This window comes from Schistocerca serialis, chromosome 10 (genome assembly GCF_023864345.2).
Source record: "Schistocerca serialis cubense isolate TAMUIC-IGC-003099 chromosome 10, iqSchSeri2.2, whole genome shotgun sequence".
NCBI classification, from domain to species: domain Eukaryota; kingdom Metazoa; phylum Arthropoda; class Insecta; order Orthoptera; family Acrididae; genus Schistocerca; species Schistocerca serialis.
In genome coordinates, this window is record NC_064647.1 from 171536461 (window position 1) to 171556897 (window position 20437).

At 41.8% G+C, this 20437-nt stretch overlaps 1 protein-coding gene across 3 annotated transcripts in view; it reads left to right on the forward strand.

The window, feature by feature from the left end:
- Positions 1-20437, forward strand: part of LOC126425009 (histone acetyltransferase Tip60-like) — a 91572-nt gene that overhangs the window by 53191 nt on the left and 17944 nt on the right. For all 3 annotated transcript variants that reach the window (XM_050087914.1, XM_050087913.1, XM_050087915.1), the window contains 2 exons: positions 2145-2475; positions 15648-15816. In XM_050087914.1, coding sequence (XP_049943871.1) covers positions 2145-2475; positions 15648-15816 — 500 coding nt within the window. The remainder of the gene's footprint in view (positions 1-2144; positions 2476-15647; positions 15817-20437) is intronic.

Here is a 20437-nt window from a genome sequence, read left to right on the forward strand (position 1 = left end):
AAAGTCAAATGGAATGAAAGGAAAACACTGGTTAAGAAGAGAATAAAACAGCCATGTAGCTTCTCATGAATTTCACATTGAGCAATCCGTGAAAGAACGAAGAAGAAATTTGGAAACAGGAAAGGAATAAAAGTTCAGGGAGAAGAGAGAGAAACTTAGGTTTGGCAACATTGTACCTCTCTAATGGCAAATGACTTGGAAGAGCAGTTGTGTGGAATGGACAGTGTCTTCAAAGGAGGTTATAAAGTGAACATCAACAAAAGTAAAAGAAGGGCAATAGAATGTCGTTGAAGTAAATCCGAAGTTGCTAAGGGAATTAGATTAGGAAATGACACACAAAAAGCGAGTGAGTTTTTGCACAGCAGAAGAGCTGACAGTGGCCAAAGTAGACACAATATAAAATGCAGACTGGCAGTGGCAAGAAAAGTGTCTCTAATATTGAACATAAATTTAGGTATTGGGCTTTTTTTATTCCTCTCTCTGAAAGTGTCTGCCTGGAGTGAAGCCTTGTCTAGAAATGAAGTGTGGACTATAAACATCTTATGCAAGAAGAGAAGAGAAGGGAAGCTTTTCAAATGCGGCACTAAAGAATTATTTGAAGATTAGATGGCTAGATCAAATAACTAACGAGGTGGCCCGGAATCAAATTGGGGAAAAACTAAATTTTCCCTAACCCAACTAACGGAAGGGATTGGTGGATATGACAGATTCTGTGGTATGAAGGAATAGTTGGGTAATAGGGAAGTGTGGAGGAGAGGCATGGTGAAAATTGGAGACCAAGGAATGAATACAGTAAGGAAGTTAGACTAGATGCAAATAGCAGAGATGAAGAGGCTTGCAGAGGCTAGAGAAGTGTGGAGAGCTGCTTTGGGGCAGTCTCTGGACTGAATGCTGCTGCTGCTGCTGCTGCTGCTACTACTACTACTACTACTACTACTACTGTACACCCTGGTAAAACAGGGTAATGAATTACATTTAAGTACAATGTAAGCCTTACAACTACAGCACTGTACCAGAAGGGGAAACTCCTGCAATGAGGCAATTTTTCTTCTTGTTTATCAATATGACTGCAAACATTTGCAATATCATGTCAAAGTATAGTTATTGGTGACACTGCTTCATTTGTAATAATCTCATACCAATAAATTGCACGCAGGAGTATCTGAGCAGTCTTTATAAATGTTTGTATTTCATGCTCTCTCTTACCATGTAGTGAAATGGTCAGAAAAGATTTCAGAATGTTTTAGACAAAGTATATTAAACATTTGAAAGGTATCAGTTGACTGAACACTAATGCGAGGTCTTCCACAAGCGTATTAAGAATGTTCTTGATTCACCTAAATATTTAGAGGTTATGGTTCTAAACAACTTGAATCTCAACAATCATATGGGAAATGTTGTAGGGCATGCGAATCGGATTTTTATTGGCAGAACATCTTGTAAGAATGGACAGTCCACCAAAGTGCATAAACTACATTTGTCTAACCTCTTCCAGAGTATTTTTGTGCAGTAGGGGATTCTTATCTTATAGGATGACACGAATCAAAGTAAATCAGATAATGAAAACTTCAGGTATGCTTACCATAAAGAAGACACGTCAAGCTGCAGACAGGCCCTAGATGCTGGATTTGGCAGTCATGTGCGCATGTACATTTGTTTTACAGATGAAGGCCGTGGCTGAATGCTATGAGAGTTTTTTAATTGTGCCCGTCTGCAATTTGATGTGTCTTCTTTACGGTAGGAAACTAAGTAAAATTTTAGAGAAAGGCAGCTTGTATTGTGAAATAGTGGAAAGTGAGATAGACCTGATAAGTAGGTGAGAATGACAGTCATTAAAATGAGGACTTTTGTTGTGGCAAAACCTATCTAGAAAATTTCAGTTGGAAACTTTATCCTTGAAATGCTGCCTCCCACTTATATACAGAAGAAAATTTTGGTAAAGTAAGAGAAATCGGAGCTCGCACAGAGGATTTCAATGTTCAGTTTCCCCTTTCACTGTCCTAGGTGGGAATAGTAGTGGTATAGTTTCCAAGTAGTGCCTTGCACCATCTGCCAAGCACTTAAGTATGAATTTGAGTAGTTAGATATAGTGAAGCAGTTTGGTTCATGTCGAATAGATGCTAATACTTTTTCATTCTCATTAGGCTAAATGTGGCTTAAGGCATCCACCGGGGAAAGAGATATACCGAGAGGAAAGCATCTCATTCTTCGAAGTTGATGGGCACGTGTGGAAGAAGTATGCCCACAACCTTTGCCTTCTGGGAAAGTTGTTCCTGCCGCATCGCACGGCAGGACATTGTGGGCCGGACTGGTTCATCTACTATGTGCTGACCCATTCGGACTCCCACGGCTGCCACATAATGGGATACTTCAACAGAGTTAAGGAGCCATATGCGTACGTCCACAGGTGTACTTCTGCTGTGACACTTCCTCCCTACAAAGATATGGGCTGTGGCAAGCTTCTAGCAGATTTCAGTAAGTAAAATTGTTATTCCTTTGTGATCCTTATTATAAAAGCATTTTCGTACGGGACATGAAAGCTAACATGGAGGTGCTTTGTGAAACTGTTGGGATTGCCAGAAACTATCACATGGAACATGGTAGTCAGTGTTGTCTTTGACTCCAGGTCTCTCCAACAGCAGTTTTTGGCTACATATGGAACACCAACTGCACAATTTTTCTTCCAAAATAAACTTGAGTGAAAAAGCTGCATCAGCTGCATTATCAATTATCAAAGATGAAGAACATTGTGAAGATGTCAGTTGATTTGTAGGTTTTCAACATGTTGGAAAATACCTTTAAAAATGTTCAGTTTCCTCTTAGCCAAAAAACACTGGCAACGTGTTTGAACAAGCAAATTTAGTTAAAAATACGAGGGGCTTTCAATAAGTAATGCAACACTTTTTTCTGTGAAAGCAGGTCGGTTTTATTCAGAATTCCATTACACTGTATTATTCCCAACTCTTGACTACAAAACCCTATTTTTCAACATTATCTTCGTTCAATGTGACACCTTACGCCACCTTACTGGCAGGGCCTGTATGTGTGCACAGTACAACACTACTGGTCAATGTCAGAGCCAGTCTCGCTGCATCAATAACCTCGCAATCATCCGTGTACTGCTTCCTAGGGAGTGCATCCTTCATTGGGCCAAACAGATGGAAATTAGAAAGTGCGAAATTCAGACTATAGGGTGGATGAAGAGGAAGTGTCCAGTGATGTTCAGGGAGTTACTTTTGGGTGCACATAGTTAAGAGGCCTTCTGTTGTGGAGAAGTAGTTCATTTGCGTATTTTGCACCAAACAACATGTCGAAATTATTTCTTTAAGTTTGATAGGGTAACACATTAAACTTCAGAGTTGATTGTTGCACCATAAAGGAGGACATTAAACAGAATAACCCCTTCAGAGCCTCGGGAGACTACTTGAAACTGATGTTGTACAGAAGCCATTAGCAATAGGTGTACCACCTAAGCCACATACCACTACCCAAAATCAGAAACAAATTAAGCCATCCCCGCAACCCAGGCAACCACCTCCTTCTGTCGGTAAAGAAAAAGTCCTCTGAAAAGTAGTTCTAAGTCCAAGAAAGCAGTAGTTAAACCTTTGGATCGGTGAGCTATCTCCCTTTCTGATGGAAACTAAGCTCTTGAGGATATGGACTTCCAATTGGAGGAACCGGCTAACATTCCCCCTGACCTGCCCGGTAAATCACCGCCTCCGAGGGAGAAAGAAAAGAACGACAATCGCTAACCAGTGGCTTTGCAGTGAAATTTGGATGGATATCACTCACATTTGGAAGAATTGCAGCTACTGGTCTGGGAGAAACCTTTATGCATCTGCTCACAAGAAACTCATCTTAGTCACCGACACACCTGCATTACGGGTCTACCACGCATACAGGAAGGACGATACTACTGGAGACAGAGCTAAACGTAGAGTGGCTGTTTTTGTTGACAACAAATGCCACTCCTCTCCTGTCCCTCTTACCACGACCATCCAAGCAGTTGCTGTGAAAGTTCTCGCACCCTTTAATATCACAGTGTTTTCCTTGTACATGCCCCCTAATGATGCTTTAGATGCAGATGCACTTGTGGAACTCTTCCAGGCGCACCCATGCCCATTCCTCCTTGTGAGGGACTTCAGTGCACACAATGTGACGTGGGGCTCAGCTACCGCTTGCTCCAGGGATGTGTTTTTGTTCCCCAGCTAATGCAGGCTCAGTTCAGTGGAAAGTGGCTCCAGATTTACATTCTAGTGACCACTTACCAGTGTGGATCCTTCTGCCAACTAGGGCGGTGGCCAACGGGAGACCATGCAGATGGATGATACAGAGGACAGTACAGTCGACAGGCTATTTTTGAACAAAGAGATTGTGCACAGGAGGTGGTGGCCCATATACCTCAGACAATGGCCTGTACCTTGGTGGAATGATGACTGTTGATTTGCAGTCAGGTGAACAGCTTGTGGAACTTCACTGTCCAAATATGGACAAACTTTATGCCTTCAGAGCTGTGAGAGCACACAGCAAAGCAAGTGATAAAAGAATGGAAGAGGGCTTCCTGGAGGGAATTCATAACTTCCATTAGTCGGTCAACTTCCACTGCGCATGTTTGGAAATCAATGAGACAGGCTTCAGGCAAGGGTAGTTCATATCCCCTTACGGCCTTGTCCAGTAATGGGGTCTTGGTACACAAACCAGACGACATGGCTCAGGTTTTAGCTGAACACTTCTGTACTGTTGCTACGTCATCCAGACAAGCTCCTACTTTACAGGCATTCTGTAGAACTGCAGAGATGAGGAAGCTCAGTTTCTTCTCGTATAATGAGGAAGTCTACAACCTTCTGTTCTCCATGTGGGAACTGGAGTTGGCTTTGTTTGCAGCCACACTGCTCCATTACCTGATGAGATCCATTACGCCATGCTTCGTCATCTGTGTCCGGAAGTGAAAGAAAAGCTTCTCTCTTGTTTCAATCAGATCTGGTTTGATTGACAGTACCCCATGACTTGGGAGGAGGCAATATTAATTCCATTCTGGAAACGAGGCAAGGACTGTATCACTCCTAACACTTACTGGAGTGTCGCCCCTACCAGTTGTATGGGTAAGACTCTTGAATGTATGGTCAACCACCACCATGTCTGGCTGTTCGAATTCAGAGGGTCACCTGAGCCACTCCCAGTGTGGTTTCGGGTGATACTGTTCCACCCTTGACAATTTCATTCTAGAGGCAGCAATACAAGAACCTTTCTTACGCCAAAGCCATTTGGTTTGTGTGATTTTGACCTCGAAAAGCTTGTGACACAATTTGGAGGTACATCATCAGTCGCCAACTTCATGAATGGGGACTACATGGACGCCTGCCGCTTGTGATCCAGTCCTTTCTTGAGGACCAGCATTTTTGTTATCGCATTGGCAATACCATGTCTGACTGCTATGTTCAGGAAAAGGGGTTCCCCAGGGCAGTGTCCTCAGTGTCACATTGTTTGCCATTGCTATCAATGGCATTTCCTCTGCAGTCAAAAGTCCTATTAAATGCTATTTGTTAGTGGATGACTTTGCAATCTTTCACTCTTCCTCTAATCTTACATTGACAACAGGGTAGCTACAGCAGATCATTAGGAGGCTAGTCTGCCCCAATAGCTAAACGGTCAGCGTGACGGACTGCCGTCCCAGGGGGCCCAGGTTCGATTCCCGGATTGTTTGGGGATTTTCTCTGCTCAGGGACAGAGTGTTGTGTTGTCTTCATCATTTCATCCCCATCCGGGGTGCAGGTCGCCCAATGTGGCGTCGAATGTAATAAGACCTGCACCAAGGTGGCTGGACCTGCCCCGTAAGGGTCCTCCTGGCCAATGACGCCAAATGCTCATTTCATTTGCATTAGGAGGCTGAAAACATGGGCTCGGACAACTGGTTTTCAGTTCTCACCCAAGCAGACTACATGTGTCAATTTTAACTGTGCCCATCATGGTTTTAACCAACCAGTGCTCACAATGGGGGACACTATTTTAAGTTTTCAAGACAATGGGCATGTTTTGGGTTCAATATTTGACCTGAAATTAACTTGGCTCCCACACCTGAAAGACCTATGAATGATGGGCTTCCAGTCATTGAATATTTTGAAGTATCTTACGGGAAAACATGAAGAGCTGGCAGGTCCCGCCTCCTGCAGTTTTATAGGGCATTTGTTCGATCACGTTTAGATTACGGCAGTGTGATCTACGGATAAGCCCGTCCTTCCTACCTCAGGATGTTAGATGATGTCCAGCAAGAGAGCATTCGGATATAGACCCAATTCAGTGTGCGTGTGCACAGGCTGGTGAACCACCACTCTGGATTCGGCAACGGATCCTTTTGGCTTGATAGGCGCTGAAAATATCAGTGTCGTCTCAGTCATTGACATTTAGTTCAGTGGTCCAACCCACCTTTGAATGGCTGTTCAAGAATTGGCCCCTTGCGACCCAGCCATTTGGTATAATGCTACAGACTGTCTCAAGGATCTGGATCTTTCGGGCATCAAAATACATAGCCAGGGATGTAACACATTGCCACCTTGGCGTTTTCAGATGCCCAAAGTGATTTTAAGCTTCACATAGTACAAGAAAACGTGTAGTCCAGTTTTTGTTTTCACAACTTTGTTTTCATCTATTTTAAGTACATATCACAGTTTTATTGTTATTTATTCAGATGGATCTCAGCAGGAGAATTCTCTCTATTGTTCTGCTGTTTTCCCTGATAGGGTTTTTAAAGTGCACCTTCCAGAACAATTTCAAATTATGATACAGAGTTGTATGGCATTCTGATGGCACTGGAGAGGGCTCACAGACATCACCGTACAAGATTTCTTGTCTGTTCCGACACTCCTAGTGCACTGCAAGCACTTCACCAAATGTATCCAGTAGACCCACTGATTTAACTAGCCATGACTCCTTACAGCGGCTCCAACACCGTGGGGAGGTGGTTATCTGGCCACATTGGGAAACAGGGCAACAGCATGGCTGACAGTCGCCAAGGAAGCATGTTGGGATAGTGCTGTCCATCAACATCTCATCCTGTTCTTTGGCTCTGAGCACTATGGGACTTAACATCTATGGTCATCAGTCCCCTAGAACTTGGAACTACTTAAACCTAACTAACCTAAGGACAGCACACAACACCCAGCCATCACGAGGCAGAGAAAATCCCTGACCCCGCCGGGAATCGAACCCGGGAACCCAGGCGTGGGAAGCGAGAGCGCTACCGCACGACCACGAGATGCGGGCTCTCGTCCTGTTCCACGCCATCATCTCATTTTCTAAGATGCATCATTGGGAGACTGAATGGTTGGAGGTGACAGACAAACTACAGTTGTTCAAAACAACCACAAAGGCTTGGCAGACTTCATGTGAGCCTCGCCACTGGAAGGAGGTTTTCCTTACCAGACTGCGCATTGGGCATAGCCCTTTAACACATGGCTTCCTCTTCCGGTAAGAGAATCCATCTCTCCGTGAAGTTTGTGGCTCAGTGCTTTTAGTTCCACATATTGTGGCTGTGTGTGTCCTATATACTGATATCAGAGTAGCCCTCAGTCTCGCTGGAGATCTGCCCGCCTTCCTCGCATATACCAATACCAGTTCTACACAGGTGGTGAAATTTTGTGAACTGTCAGGCCTCATACCTAAATTCCTGGGGGAAGGGCAGCAGACTTTAATACATTATAAACTGCATGTGGGTACAGCCTTTGTACTCACCCATGAGATCTGCAAGCTGACTTTTTGTCTGGGTGATGATAACCATGATGTAGAGTGCCACCAAGTCGTTGTCGTCGTCGTCGTCGTCGTCGTCGTCGTCATCATCATAAAGTCTCGCAATTTACTAACCACTGCACAGTGTGGATTTAGTGTGCCGCCCCATCCACTTTGTACTCACTACGCTCAACCTTTGACAGTCCACCATTTCTTGAAGGAATGCTCTTTTTTAACCCCTTACATTCTTGTCGTGTGGACCATCCTTTTTGAAAGTATTTTTATGGAGTGTGGCAATGTATGGAAGTGAAACATGCTCGATAAATAGTTAAGACCAGAAGAGAATAGAAGCTACTGAAATGTGGTGTTACAGAAGAATGCTGAAGATTAGATGGGTAGATCACATAACCAATGAGGAGACTGAACAGAATTGGGCAGAAGAGGTATTTGTGTCACAAGTTGACTAGAAGAATGGATCAGTTGGTAGGATATGTTGTGGGGCATCAAGGGATTAACAATTTAGTATTGGAGGGAAGTGCGGAGGGTAAAAATCATAGGAGATGGAGATGAGTACACTAAGCAGATTCAGAAGAATGTAAGTTGCAGTAGTTACTCAGAGATGAAATGGCTTGCACAGGACAGAGTAGCATGGACAGCTGCATTAAACCAGTCTCTGGACTGAGGAAGAAGAAGAAGAAGAAGAAGAAGACCTAGTTTGTGTTTGCCGTCTGAGCTATCGGCAGTTTTAGTGAACGACACATGGGCTGTTGACTGCGTTTGACTTTTATCCATTGTGGCAATGTGGTGAAGGCCATTTAATTTTTAGTCCAGGACCTCTGTTTCTCTGTGGCGTATTTTATAGACCTTTCTCCATGTCCCTGTTTTTAATTGTCTTCTCTTGTTGTTTGGCATTAATGTGTAGTCGTTTTAACTCCTCTTTGTCTTTGTATTGTACAGTTCTGATACAGGTGTATATGACCCTAGTTGTTTTTGTGCCCTAAAACAAAACAAAAGCGGTGATGTGGACATATCACATTCATCATGTCGTTTCATATTTCTGAGCGCATTATGGAAATCCAGTAGGACTTTGTGCATTTTTCGACACATACAAATGCTTCATAACAGGAAATCCCGCATTGTGATGACAAAATGTCTATCACATCCACGTTAGCTTTCGTGTCCAATATGAGAACAGCTGAACCCAACTGCTTGTTTTATTCTTGTGTTCACTTGCATAAATATAATTTGGTATCTGCACAAAAATAGAATGAACTTTAGCTCGTATGCCTTGAAAATAGGCTGACTGCTCTGTTGTTTCTATTGACAAAGCTCCTAAACCTCACTGTGTGTCTTTTATGGGGAATACTGCTGTGTGCAAATTTTTTTGTTATTTCCTTTAATTTTAGTTTTGAACACATCAGTCTTCAGGCTGGTTTGACACTGCACACCACTCCCCCCCCCCAATTCTTTGGTAATCTTTTCATGTCTTTGCAAGTGTTACACCTAATATTTTCTGTAATGTTTTAAATATTTTAATCTTTGTCTACTTCCGTCGTTTTTCCCCTTCTGCTACCCCTTTGTGTCAGATTCACTGCTGTATGCAGGTGGCCTATTAACCTGTCTCCCCCTTTTTGTATATTTTCCCCATACATATTATTTCTAGTACTTCTACTTTCACACTGTATTTGTCCACTCAATTTTTAGCATTACATCACATTTTAGATACCGCCTTAAAAACAGAAGGGAAGGAGAAAATGAAATGAAATTTCATGAGTTAAGAGAGTATGCAATGTTATTTCAGTGATCACAAGTATCAAATTTACAAAGAATCCACTTAACTGTATGATCTTCTAACCCATCTACCTGAATGCACTTATTCTGTTGGAAGGCTGTCATAAAGCCTTTACCCTGTCTTCAGGCAATCTGGCATACAACTGTTGTAACTAGTCCTCGATATTTTGGGAATGGTCTGGGATGGAATTGACATCTGGACTGGTCCCACGGTTGTTCTATCAGGGACAAATTGAGGGTTGGGAGTACATCAGAAGTACAACTTTGTGAATACACGGTGTTTCTCTCAAGTGTTGTACCACGGCACGAATAGTGAGAACAAGCAGTGTAAATAACTTTCAAGTGTCAGAGACTGTGCAGGTTGTTGTGGTGAATATGGCAGAACTCGGAATTTTTTTTGCAAGATCTTGAACATATTTGTAAGACAGTTGTAAGAATCTAAACTGTAATACTTCTCTGATTATTGTTTGACAGAAGAGAATTGTCAGCAACTTGAAGAATTTGCTCTCCTTGAGTCGGGTACCAACGTTATCTATTACTGTAGTGTTTCAAGTTTTGAGTGTGACTTAGGTAAATAAGTGGAAATTAGTATTATTCTGCTTTTCTTCTTAGGTGACCATTACCTTGGATGCAGCATTCTTACTTACAATTTATGCTGGAAGGAAATCTGTATAATTATTCCTAGTTTCCTTCAATATTTGACACTTTGTGTATATACTCCATATATTCTTAGAAAACATTTAGTGTCCACCAGTTAACAAGACTTCAGTCATAATATTCAACAAGGAAACTCTATGAACAATTTTCATTCACATGGCATGAAGTATTCGGAATGCAAAATGATTTCCATTGTTTAATATCAATGCACCCCTTGTCATGTCTCATATTCATTCTGGGGATGACACTCTTCTCCAATGTAGGCAGATGATTTACGGGGTTTCTGTATCGTGCCCTCACAGCTATTTCTTCTCACAAAGTCACTGCGATCATCATCCCCTTTCAAAGGCATGCATCATCCCATAGTCTGAAACTCCACATGCAAATAAAACAATAAATCTGCACAATAGTTGTGGGCTCCTCTGTAATAGTTTCATTCTGTCATTCATTCATGTATCAGTATGAAATATCAATCTTCAGGGGTGATACATAAGCCACACTACTCTATTTTGGACATATTTGAGAGTAACAAAAAAAAGTGACGCCTTATAAATTACAGAACAGGTTTTTGTTTGAATTTTCATAGCTAAATGTAGAGTGGGAAACAGACATATTGGTATGAGATTGAACAGTAAGAGTTTTGCAAAACAACGTGTAATTGCTTGAAATAAATCAGGATAATTAAGAAAATGTTAATTAATGATTTGAGAGAAAACTGAAATATTTCATAAACAGCATCAAGGCCTAGCCATTTTTCACATTAAAAGTTACGTTGGTGTGATATAAGTCAAAAAGCCTTCCTTCAAAGCAAGTACTAAACTTAGCACATTTTGAGAAAACAAGATACTAGAAAGGAAAATGAAGTGTCAGATTCCATCTCTTAGAGGCCTAACTGTTTCATGCATGGAGAATTGGATTGGTGTGATATTTAACTGTCAAAATTACTACCTTCAAACCAACTACTGTATTCAGGACCTTTCAAGAGCAGCTTTGTGAACAAAACTCTAAAATAAATAGTTCAGAAAAAAGTCAAATGTTGTGTGAAATGATTTGTCTTAAAGTAAGAAATAAAATATATGGAACATTTGACATGCTCTTGAATGATGCTTAGTCATTTACAGCAAATGATGTGCCAACTGAGAATGTGCTCTCTTTACTGGCATCTGAAGGATTCTCTATTGAAAATATGTTTGAATTTTTTTTACAACTTTGACATAATGTTAGAAATGTCAAGGCCACAGTACAGCAGACTACATGGTCTACATAATCCACCAGACAAATTTCCTCTTATTGTCCTTTAAATTGTAAGTTTCCATGTAAACATTGAATTGCTGTACATGATTTCAAACATCATCTAAAGGTGTAAAATGTTTGTGTCGTCCATTCCATTTCCTACTTTTGGAAAATCGCAACACCAAGGAGTAGTTGTGCAACATAAACAAAAGTTGGTAGACGTGTTTTTACACCTGGAAGGTAATGTCTTAAAATTTCGCACCAGTCACACAAGAATGGCCTTGATAGCACCACTACAAGAAAGCGGATTAGGTTTGCTTTACGTACTTGCTGTAATGGTCGTGAGCATTAGTTACCTCTGAGAGGTGATGTGATGAGTTGATGTTAGTCAAGCACAGCATTGTCATTGTCAGCATCTCACAGAGTTTGAGCAAGGTCATATACTAGAGCTGTGAGAAGCTGGATGTTCCTTCTGTGATGTTGCAGAGAGACTTGGCAGGAATATACCATTGTACGTGATTGCTGCCAGCAGTGGTCACGAGGATGTGAAGGGAGCACCACCTAAATCTGGATGGATTTCAATTTAAATTTCCCACCACATCGTAGTTCTGCCGGACATCACGATTGGCATTCTTGAAAGCCTTAGGCGTCTAGTAAACAGAACCTCAAAATGGCAGAGATGTAATGGACAAGTGCGTAGTACAACCAAAGAGCTGTGATTATCGAAAGTCTTCATGCTGGGTGTTCACCCACTGAAATAGTTAGATTCTTTAGGTATCACAGATAAAACTGTTTACGATATTGAGGCAAAGTATAATGCTTCGTAGAAGTGTTGAGGAGGTTCCGCTAACCTGGCAAGGAAGCCTCATTCGAGGAAACTCTCAATACGAACTGCGGCAGTTGTCAAAAAGGCTCAAGCACTGATTTTGGAAGACCTGGGTCAGTTGCTGAGGAAATAGGCATTAATGTCGAACATCGAGTGAACAATGCATCGGATGGCGGAGGAGGACCTTGTACGAGCCATTTAGTCCAAAGCTGGCTATCGGATAATGTTGACACGTTCTGGCCAAAGTAGTTTTGGCCCCCGAATAGCCCAGATTTGAACCCCCTTGACTACTATGTTTGGAGTGCAGTCAAGAGCTACCAACAAGATGAGACACCAAATCTCGCATCTCTGCACATTCCTATTGAAGCAGCATCCGTGAATATGGACAGCGCTGTCTTAAAGAGTGTGAGTGATCAGTTCAGAACAAGATTGGAGGCACTCACTGTGGCTGAAGGGGGTTACATTGAGTAATATTAATCTTGAAAGATACCACTACTTATGTGTAAAAATATTTTCATTTGTATAGTGTCTTAGTAGATTTGCTTTTAAAGTTTCATTTGTCCGGATTTAAGCACCGCATTGTGTGCCGTCACGAGACTGGGTTCCAGATGGCCACATGGCACTACCAAAAGGGAAGCGCATCATGTACAGTTTATAGCTGTGGTGCATCGTACTGCATCTGCAGCAACAATTTGAGCAGCAGTTGGCACCACAGTGACCCAATAAATTCTTACGAATTGGTTACTTCGACAGCTCTGAGCTAGATGCCTGTAGAGTGCATTGCACTGACCCCAATCCCCCGCCGTTTGTGACTTCAGCGGTGTCAATTGAGAGCTCATTGGAGGGCAGGGTGAAGGGAAGTCTGTTGTTTCGTGATGAAAGTCTCGTAGGCAGTGATGGCCATGTGCTGGTTAGGAGCATGAGGACTTGCAACCAACGCTAGATCAACACTCGGAAGTATGGTCTTGGGGTATGATTTTGTATGGTAACAGCAGCACTTTTGTGGTTATCCAATGCACGCCGAGAGCAAATTTGTACGTCAATCTGGTGATGTGACCTGTTGTGCTGCCATTCCGTGTGGTGTTTTACAACAGGATAATGCCCACCCACATACATGTTGCCTTAGCCTGCTTGATCCCCAGATTTGTCTCCAGTTGAACACAAATGGGACATCAGACAACATTTGCATCATCCACAAACAACATTAATTATATCGGACCAAGTGCAACAGGCATGGAACTCTCTCCCCCACAAAATCACATCTGACATCAGTACAGCACAATGCATTCCTGTTTCTATGTTTGCATTCAACATTTTGGCAGTTACAGAGTTATTAATGTACCAGCGTTTCACATATACAATGGCTTGTCTTGCACCTACATTAACCTGTGATGTTGCAATGTTAAACACTTAAATATGTTACCTAGACAAATGTGTTCCTGAAATGTCATCATTCTGCATAAATTACTTTTTGATGTTGCAATTTGTTTCCCCATCGGTGTATTTACCGCATGGGTACCCAGTTTTTTAGGAATGGTTTTGAGACAGTGCACAACAGAATTGTATTATTAGTAGTGTTAATGTCATGACTTGCTGTTAGGTGCTGGTATGGCAGTGTAGGTTTGAAAAGCAAGACTCAGTGTGCATTACAGTTGCAGATAGTCAACACTGCTGTCCTTCACAGGTATTGACACAGTAAAGGGATATGGAGAGATCTTCTTTCTGCACAAGTGTTGAAGAACACAATTTGGAAATTCAAATTAACTGGTGATTTGGGAATTCTCCTAGGAGAAGCCAATGGCCAATTATGCCCCAAATTGTTGAAGTTACTACTGCCATGGCTGAGAATGCTGGACGCAATGTGTGATCTTCAAGCAGTGCACAAGCTGTTAGACAGCTGAACATTCCATGCTCAAGTTGAAATACTTTGGGTAGCAGAAGAGCAACCTCTAGTGTGGTTCCATAGTGTCATGGATGTAGATGATCATCACATAAACAATGTATGCGGATAAAAATGTTATCCTCTCATGTGGAAATTAAGATGTTACTTTTTATGGTTTATTCTTAATTTTTTGTCTGCATGTCCTTACAAATGAGGGGCTGCTATCAGTTAAAAAAAGCAACTGCCAGTTTTTAAAAACGCCAAAGCCAGCATTCAGGCTTTAAGGGGCTTGACCTATGCAGTTTTTCACTTAAAAAACAAAGCTGTATATTTGCGAGACGTGTTACCACGGTACTTGGCGCTGTCACATCATCACAGCTCCGAAGTTCAAGGCTCCCGACACAACAAACTAATCAGGAGCTTTCAAATCTCCTTCTGGAATGAAACTTGTGAAGGCTGAAGAGGTATTAAACTTGCAGAATATTTCAAGTCGTGCAGTCAAAGAGAAGTACTCAAGACTGTTGGGCAGAGCTGCATCAGTGGCTTCACCTGCAACCAGATGTGACTGTGAAACAGGCAATAACAACAATAGTGATGGAGGTTAAGATTAATGTTTTGAGATGATGTATGCCATGTACCACATATTTTGTCCTTTATCTTTAATAAATAATTTTTTACTTAAGACAAGTTGTAGGATACTAATTCAGTATGACAACATCTGCATGGAAAATAATAATATGCATTATATTAGTGGTGTTTCTATGGAATTCTGCAAAAACCCCAATAGTCCAATCCATTTTCCTTCTCTACACCTAGGGAATATAATTTGGTGTCACTCAATTAGTTCTGATGATATTCCTGATGCCTAAAGAATATTTAGACAAAAGTAAAATCATTTAGCTATGTACGGGATGAGGATGTGCTTGCCCCCCCCTCCCCTCCCCTCCCCTCCCCTCCCCTCCCCTCCCCTCAACATTGTGATTTTTTGACTAGTGGGGGTTTTTGCCAGCAAGCCCTCAAATGTTTCCATAAATTTCATTGGCTTACAAGCACTCGTTAAATTCAGGGCCTATCAGGTAGTGAAACCTTACTTATAAACACCCTGTAGACTAAGAACAGCAAAAGGCTTATAACCCATCCATGGGAACTCAGATATAGATTTGGTTTCCCCTGATGACAGTTGTTACAAGCAGTGACCTCCATGTTTAATTCATCGGTCACCACAGAGGACAGGCTTTACTTTGATCCAAGTTATAATTGTCTTAAACAGGAATGTTTCTCACATTTGGTGTGTGTGTGTGTGTGTGTGTGTGTGTGTGTGTGTGTGATTTTAATTCACTGATGAAGGATTCTGTGTGAAAGCTCAGTAATTTCCTTTGCTACTTTCCTGTTCTGTTTGGTTCGGCTAGTAGTAACCTGTTCATGCAAAGATATACGTATAGAGTATTCTGAGAGAAGACTCTTGTATTTAAAAGTATACGTTACTCCCACCAAACTGAATTTATTCAGTTCTCTTGTTTTTCTTTTCCTCTGCAGCCTACAAGCTGTTCCCACTGGATGCCCACCTGAGGCTGATGGTGGATGAGTGCCCCATGCTGCTGGCCGGTAGCATCTTCCAGAGCCACTGGTCCGAGACGCTGTTGGACCACCTCGTGGATATCGAGCCACCGCGTGCCGGCGGGACGCGTCCAGTCGTCGCTTTCAAGTGAGTTATTCAGTTTTCTCCTGTTTGGAATTGTGTTCTTAGCACCAAATGTCACTTTGTCATATTGATTTACTCTCCGTCTGTACGCTTTGTGCCATTGTATTGTAGGTGGTAGGGATACATTCTGCGCTGTTGGCATTTTCGCTTCTTCCTATTCCGTTCGTGGACAGTACGCAGAAAAAAAAAATCAATACTTTTCTTTACACGCACAGATTTATCTGATTTTAGTGTTTTGGTCATCATGTGAGATGTACACTCTGATCAGAAGTATCCAGACACCTGTTAGTGAACATTAAAATGGGGTGTGTATACTCTTCATCATTAACAGATTGAAATCTGCTAGGGACATTTTCAATGAGATGTAGAGGATTGGCAACCCATTCCTCCTCCATGACCTGAAAACAGAGGAGGAAAAGATATGGGACGCTGGGGTCGGGAGTGAAGTCGATGTTTTCTGATTCGTCCCACAGGTATTTTGTTGGGGTCTGTTCGGGACTCTGGGTGGCCGACCCACTTCAGAAGTGTTATTGTGCACAAACCATTGTATCGTAGTGACTGCTTTGTTACAGGGTACATTGTCATGCTGAAATAATCATTAACTTTGAACTGTTTCTCTTCTGTATGCAGTACACTATTCTGCAGAATGTGTTAATATCCTTTTCTGAAGCACAGTCAGTGGACTGCACCACAACTGTGAGAAACATCCCCGTACTGTAATCCACCTCCTCCTCACTTCACCGTTACTACTTCACACGGTGGCAGTTGACGTTCTCCAGGCGTTCATGAAACCAAAACACTTGTCAGATTGCCACAGGGTATAGCATGATTTATCACTCCAAATTGCTCATTTCCAGTCATCCACTGTTCAGTGTTATTGCTTTTCTCACCACCTCAAGCAAAGCTTAGCATTAACAAAGAAATTTGTGGTTTATGAGGAGCTGCTCCACCACTGACCCCATTCTTTCTAACACTCTACAATGTTTTGTTGTAGCTGTACTTTTGGGTAGCATTTCAGAAATCGAGTGATTCTTCCTGCTGATTTCATGTGCTGATTATTTATTTATTTATTTATTTATTTATTTATTTGATCTTGGAGGTTGCTGTCAGTCAGTACTTGATCTAGCTGATCTTGGTGTAGCTGTGGTTCTTCATTTGCACTTCTGCTGCAGTTGCATCACCAACAGTTAACTTGGACAATTGAAAAGAGTTGAAATGTTCCTGTTTGACTTATCACTGTTGTGACACTCAATTACTAATAAACTTTCGATCGACACATTCTACTGTGACTGCTTGTCTACTGATGACACAATACTCCTGCCTCCTTGTATACTGGTGCACTTGCCTCTCGTCACTTCTAGTGGTCAAATCTGTGTTATGAAGTGGTGTCTGGATACATTGGGTCAGAATAGTGTATGCTTTTGCATCTGTACTGTGGGAGCATCCACTGTATGGTCTGTTGTGTGGGTTATTACTTTCATTTTCTCCCCTCTCCTCTTCCAGTTGTGAAAAATGTGTGGGAAGAATGTCTGTAGGTAAGCCCAGGTGTTAGCTCTAATTTCTTCGGCTGTTGTGGCCATTTTGAAAGATATGTTGCTTATTTTCATTGGCTTATGTCATACGTTGTTATATTTTGGGGTAACGCTTCCTGTTCTAAAAGGATATTTTTGGCTCGGAAACGGGCAGTTCAGTGGTGTACACTATGTGATGAAAAGTATCCACACACACCCAAAAACATATGTTTTTCATTGTAAGTGCATTGTGCTGCCACCTACTGCCAAGTAGGGCACTCTACAGAACTCACGGACTTCGAATGTGCTCAGGTGATTGGGTGTCACTTCTCATACGTCTGTACGCGACATTTACACGCTCCTAAACATACCTAGATCCATTGTTTCTGAAGTGAAAGTGAAGTGGAAATGGGAAGGGACACGTACAGCACAAAAGGGTATAGACGGACCTCATCTGTTGATTGACAGAGGCCACCGACAATTGAAAAGGGTCATAATGTGTACTAGGCAGACATGTATCCAGACCATCACACAGGAATTCCAAACTGCATCACGATCCGCTGCCAGTGCTATGACAGTTAGGCTGAAGGTGAGAAAACTTGGATTTCATGGTCGAGCAGCTGTTCATAAGCCACACATCATGCCAGTAAATGCCAAACGACTCCTCACTTGTTGAAAGGACGCTTGAACAGTGGAAAAACGTTGTATGGAGTGACGAATCATGGTACACAATGTGGCTACCAGATGGTAGGATGTGGGTATGGCGAATTCCTGGTGAACGTCATCTGCCAGTGTGTGTAGTGCCAGCAGCAGTAAAATTCTGAGGCTGTGGTGTTACGGTGTGGTAGTGTTTTTCATGGAGGGGGCTTGCACCCCTTGCTGTTTCGCGTGGCACTATCGTAGCACAGGCCTACATTGATGTTGTAAGCATCTTCTTGCTTCCCACTGTTGAAGAGCAATTCGGGGATGGCAATTGCATCTTTCAACATGATCGAGCACATGTTCATAATGCACAGCCTGTGACGGAGTGATTACACAACGATCATATCCCTGTAATGGATTGGCCTGCACAGTGTCCTGACCTGAATCCCATAGAACACCTTTGGGATGTTTTAGAATGCTGACTTCATGCCAGGCCTCACTGACCGACATAGAACTGGCTGTGAGAGTCATAAAGGCTAGGGGTGGGGCAACACCATGTTGAATTCCAGCATTACTGATGGAGAGTGCCACAAACTTGTAAATAGTTTTCAGCCAGGTGTCCAGATACTTTTGATCACATAGTGTAAGTTCACAAACCTTTTGTCAACCCCTGTTCACGAGACTGGGTGTTTTGACATTGGCCATTCTTACAGTTAGTTGTCCTGCCAACATATTGATTGTAACTGATCCATTTGTGATGAAGCAGGCAGAATGTGTTTTTAATTTCCACTTAACATGTTTCCCTCCCAGTAGAAGCCACTGAGCACATCAGAAAATTACCATAATTTAAAAAATTGAATAAAGTCAGATGCTTCGTTAAACAATTTGTCTGAAAGGAAAAATGTATTAGAATCATTTGACATGCCTTTGATGGTGCTAGAAATCGCATGCAGCAAATGAGGTGTTGATTGAGAATACAAATTCCCTTTCCTGGTATTTGTAGGATTATTTATTGAAAATTTTTTAGACAAAAAAGTTTTTCATATCTTTCTTAGACCTTTGTGCACAGATGATAGAAATGTGCCAATCGCACAATAGCTGACTGCACTGTCTACATAATCCATCAGATAGATCTTTAAAATTATAATATTCAAAGTTAAACTTCAAACTTTTCACTCTGTTGTATCTCATTTGTTGCACATCATTTCGAACAGCATTCAAAGGGCACTTCAAATGTTTCACTAATCTGTTTTATTTCTTGTGTTCAGAATGCGTGCTCACTTGCTTTTTAAGTGTCTGCTGTTCTCGTAATGTCTTGAATTTAGTACTTGATTTGAAGGAAGTCATTATGGCAGATAAATATCACACCAGTGCAACGTTTTATGTGCACAATAGCTAGACCCTGGAGACATGAATGTTTTGACTACTCATATTTCCTAGTTTTTCTGTCCTTGAAATGTCCTAGAGTTAGTACTTGGTTCGAAGCAATCCTTTTTCGCACCAGTGCAACTTTTTATGCTTAAAATTGCTAGGGCCTGAGGAGGTGAATTTTTTGACACTTCATTTACATAGCTAGCAGCAGCTGTTAGTGAAACATTTAATTTTCCTTCAGATCACTAGTTAGATATTTCTTAATTGCCCAGTTCTCATTCTTTGTTTGCCAATGAAAATTCAGATGAAAATCCATTGTGTAATTTGTAGGGAGTAGTGTTTTAAATAAATCTTAAGATTTGACCAAAAAAATATAAAACATGTTACCTACGCTATATTGTCTGCTGGATCAAGCTGGAGATGGTGGAATGACAGAAGACAATAGAGAGGCTTATGTTTCCAACAGACTGGGAGAGGTTGGGAAATTGTATGTGGTGGTGGTGGTGGTGGTGGTGGTGGTGGTGGTGGTGGTGGTGGTGGTCTTACATCTACATACATAGTCCACAAGACAATACTAGTCACTTTCTCCTGTTCCCCTCACAAATAGAGAGAGGGAAAAATGTCTATGCCTCTGGATGAGCCCTAATCTCTCTAATCTTATTTTCTGGTCCTTATGCAAAATGTAAATTAGTGGATGTAGAATCTTTCTGCAGTCAGCTTCAAAGAATGGTTCTCTAAACTTTCTCAGTAGTGCTGCTCGAAAAGAACATAGTCTTCCCTCCAGCGATTCCTATCAGACTTCCCAAAGCAACTCCATAGTATTTGCATGTTAGTCGAACCTGCTGGTAACGAATCTAGCAGCCTGCCTCTGAGTTGCTTCAATATCTTCCTTTAATACACTTTGATGGTACTCAACAATGGCTAGCACTATGTGCTAGAGGCAGTCTTCTTTACAGATGAACCACACTTTCCCAATTCTCCCAATAAACTGAACTCGAACATTTGGCTTCCCTACTACAGTCCTTATATCCTCATTTCATTTCATATTGCTTTGCATTGTTATGCCTGGATATTTAATCGACATGACTGTGTCAAGCTGC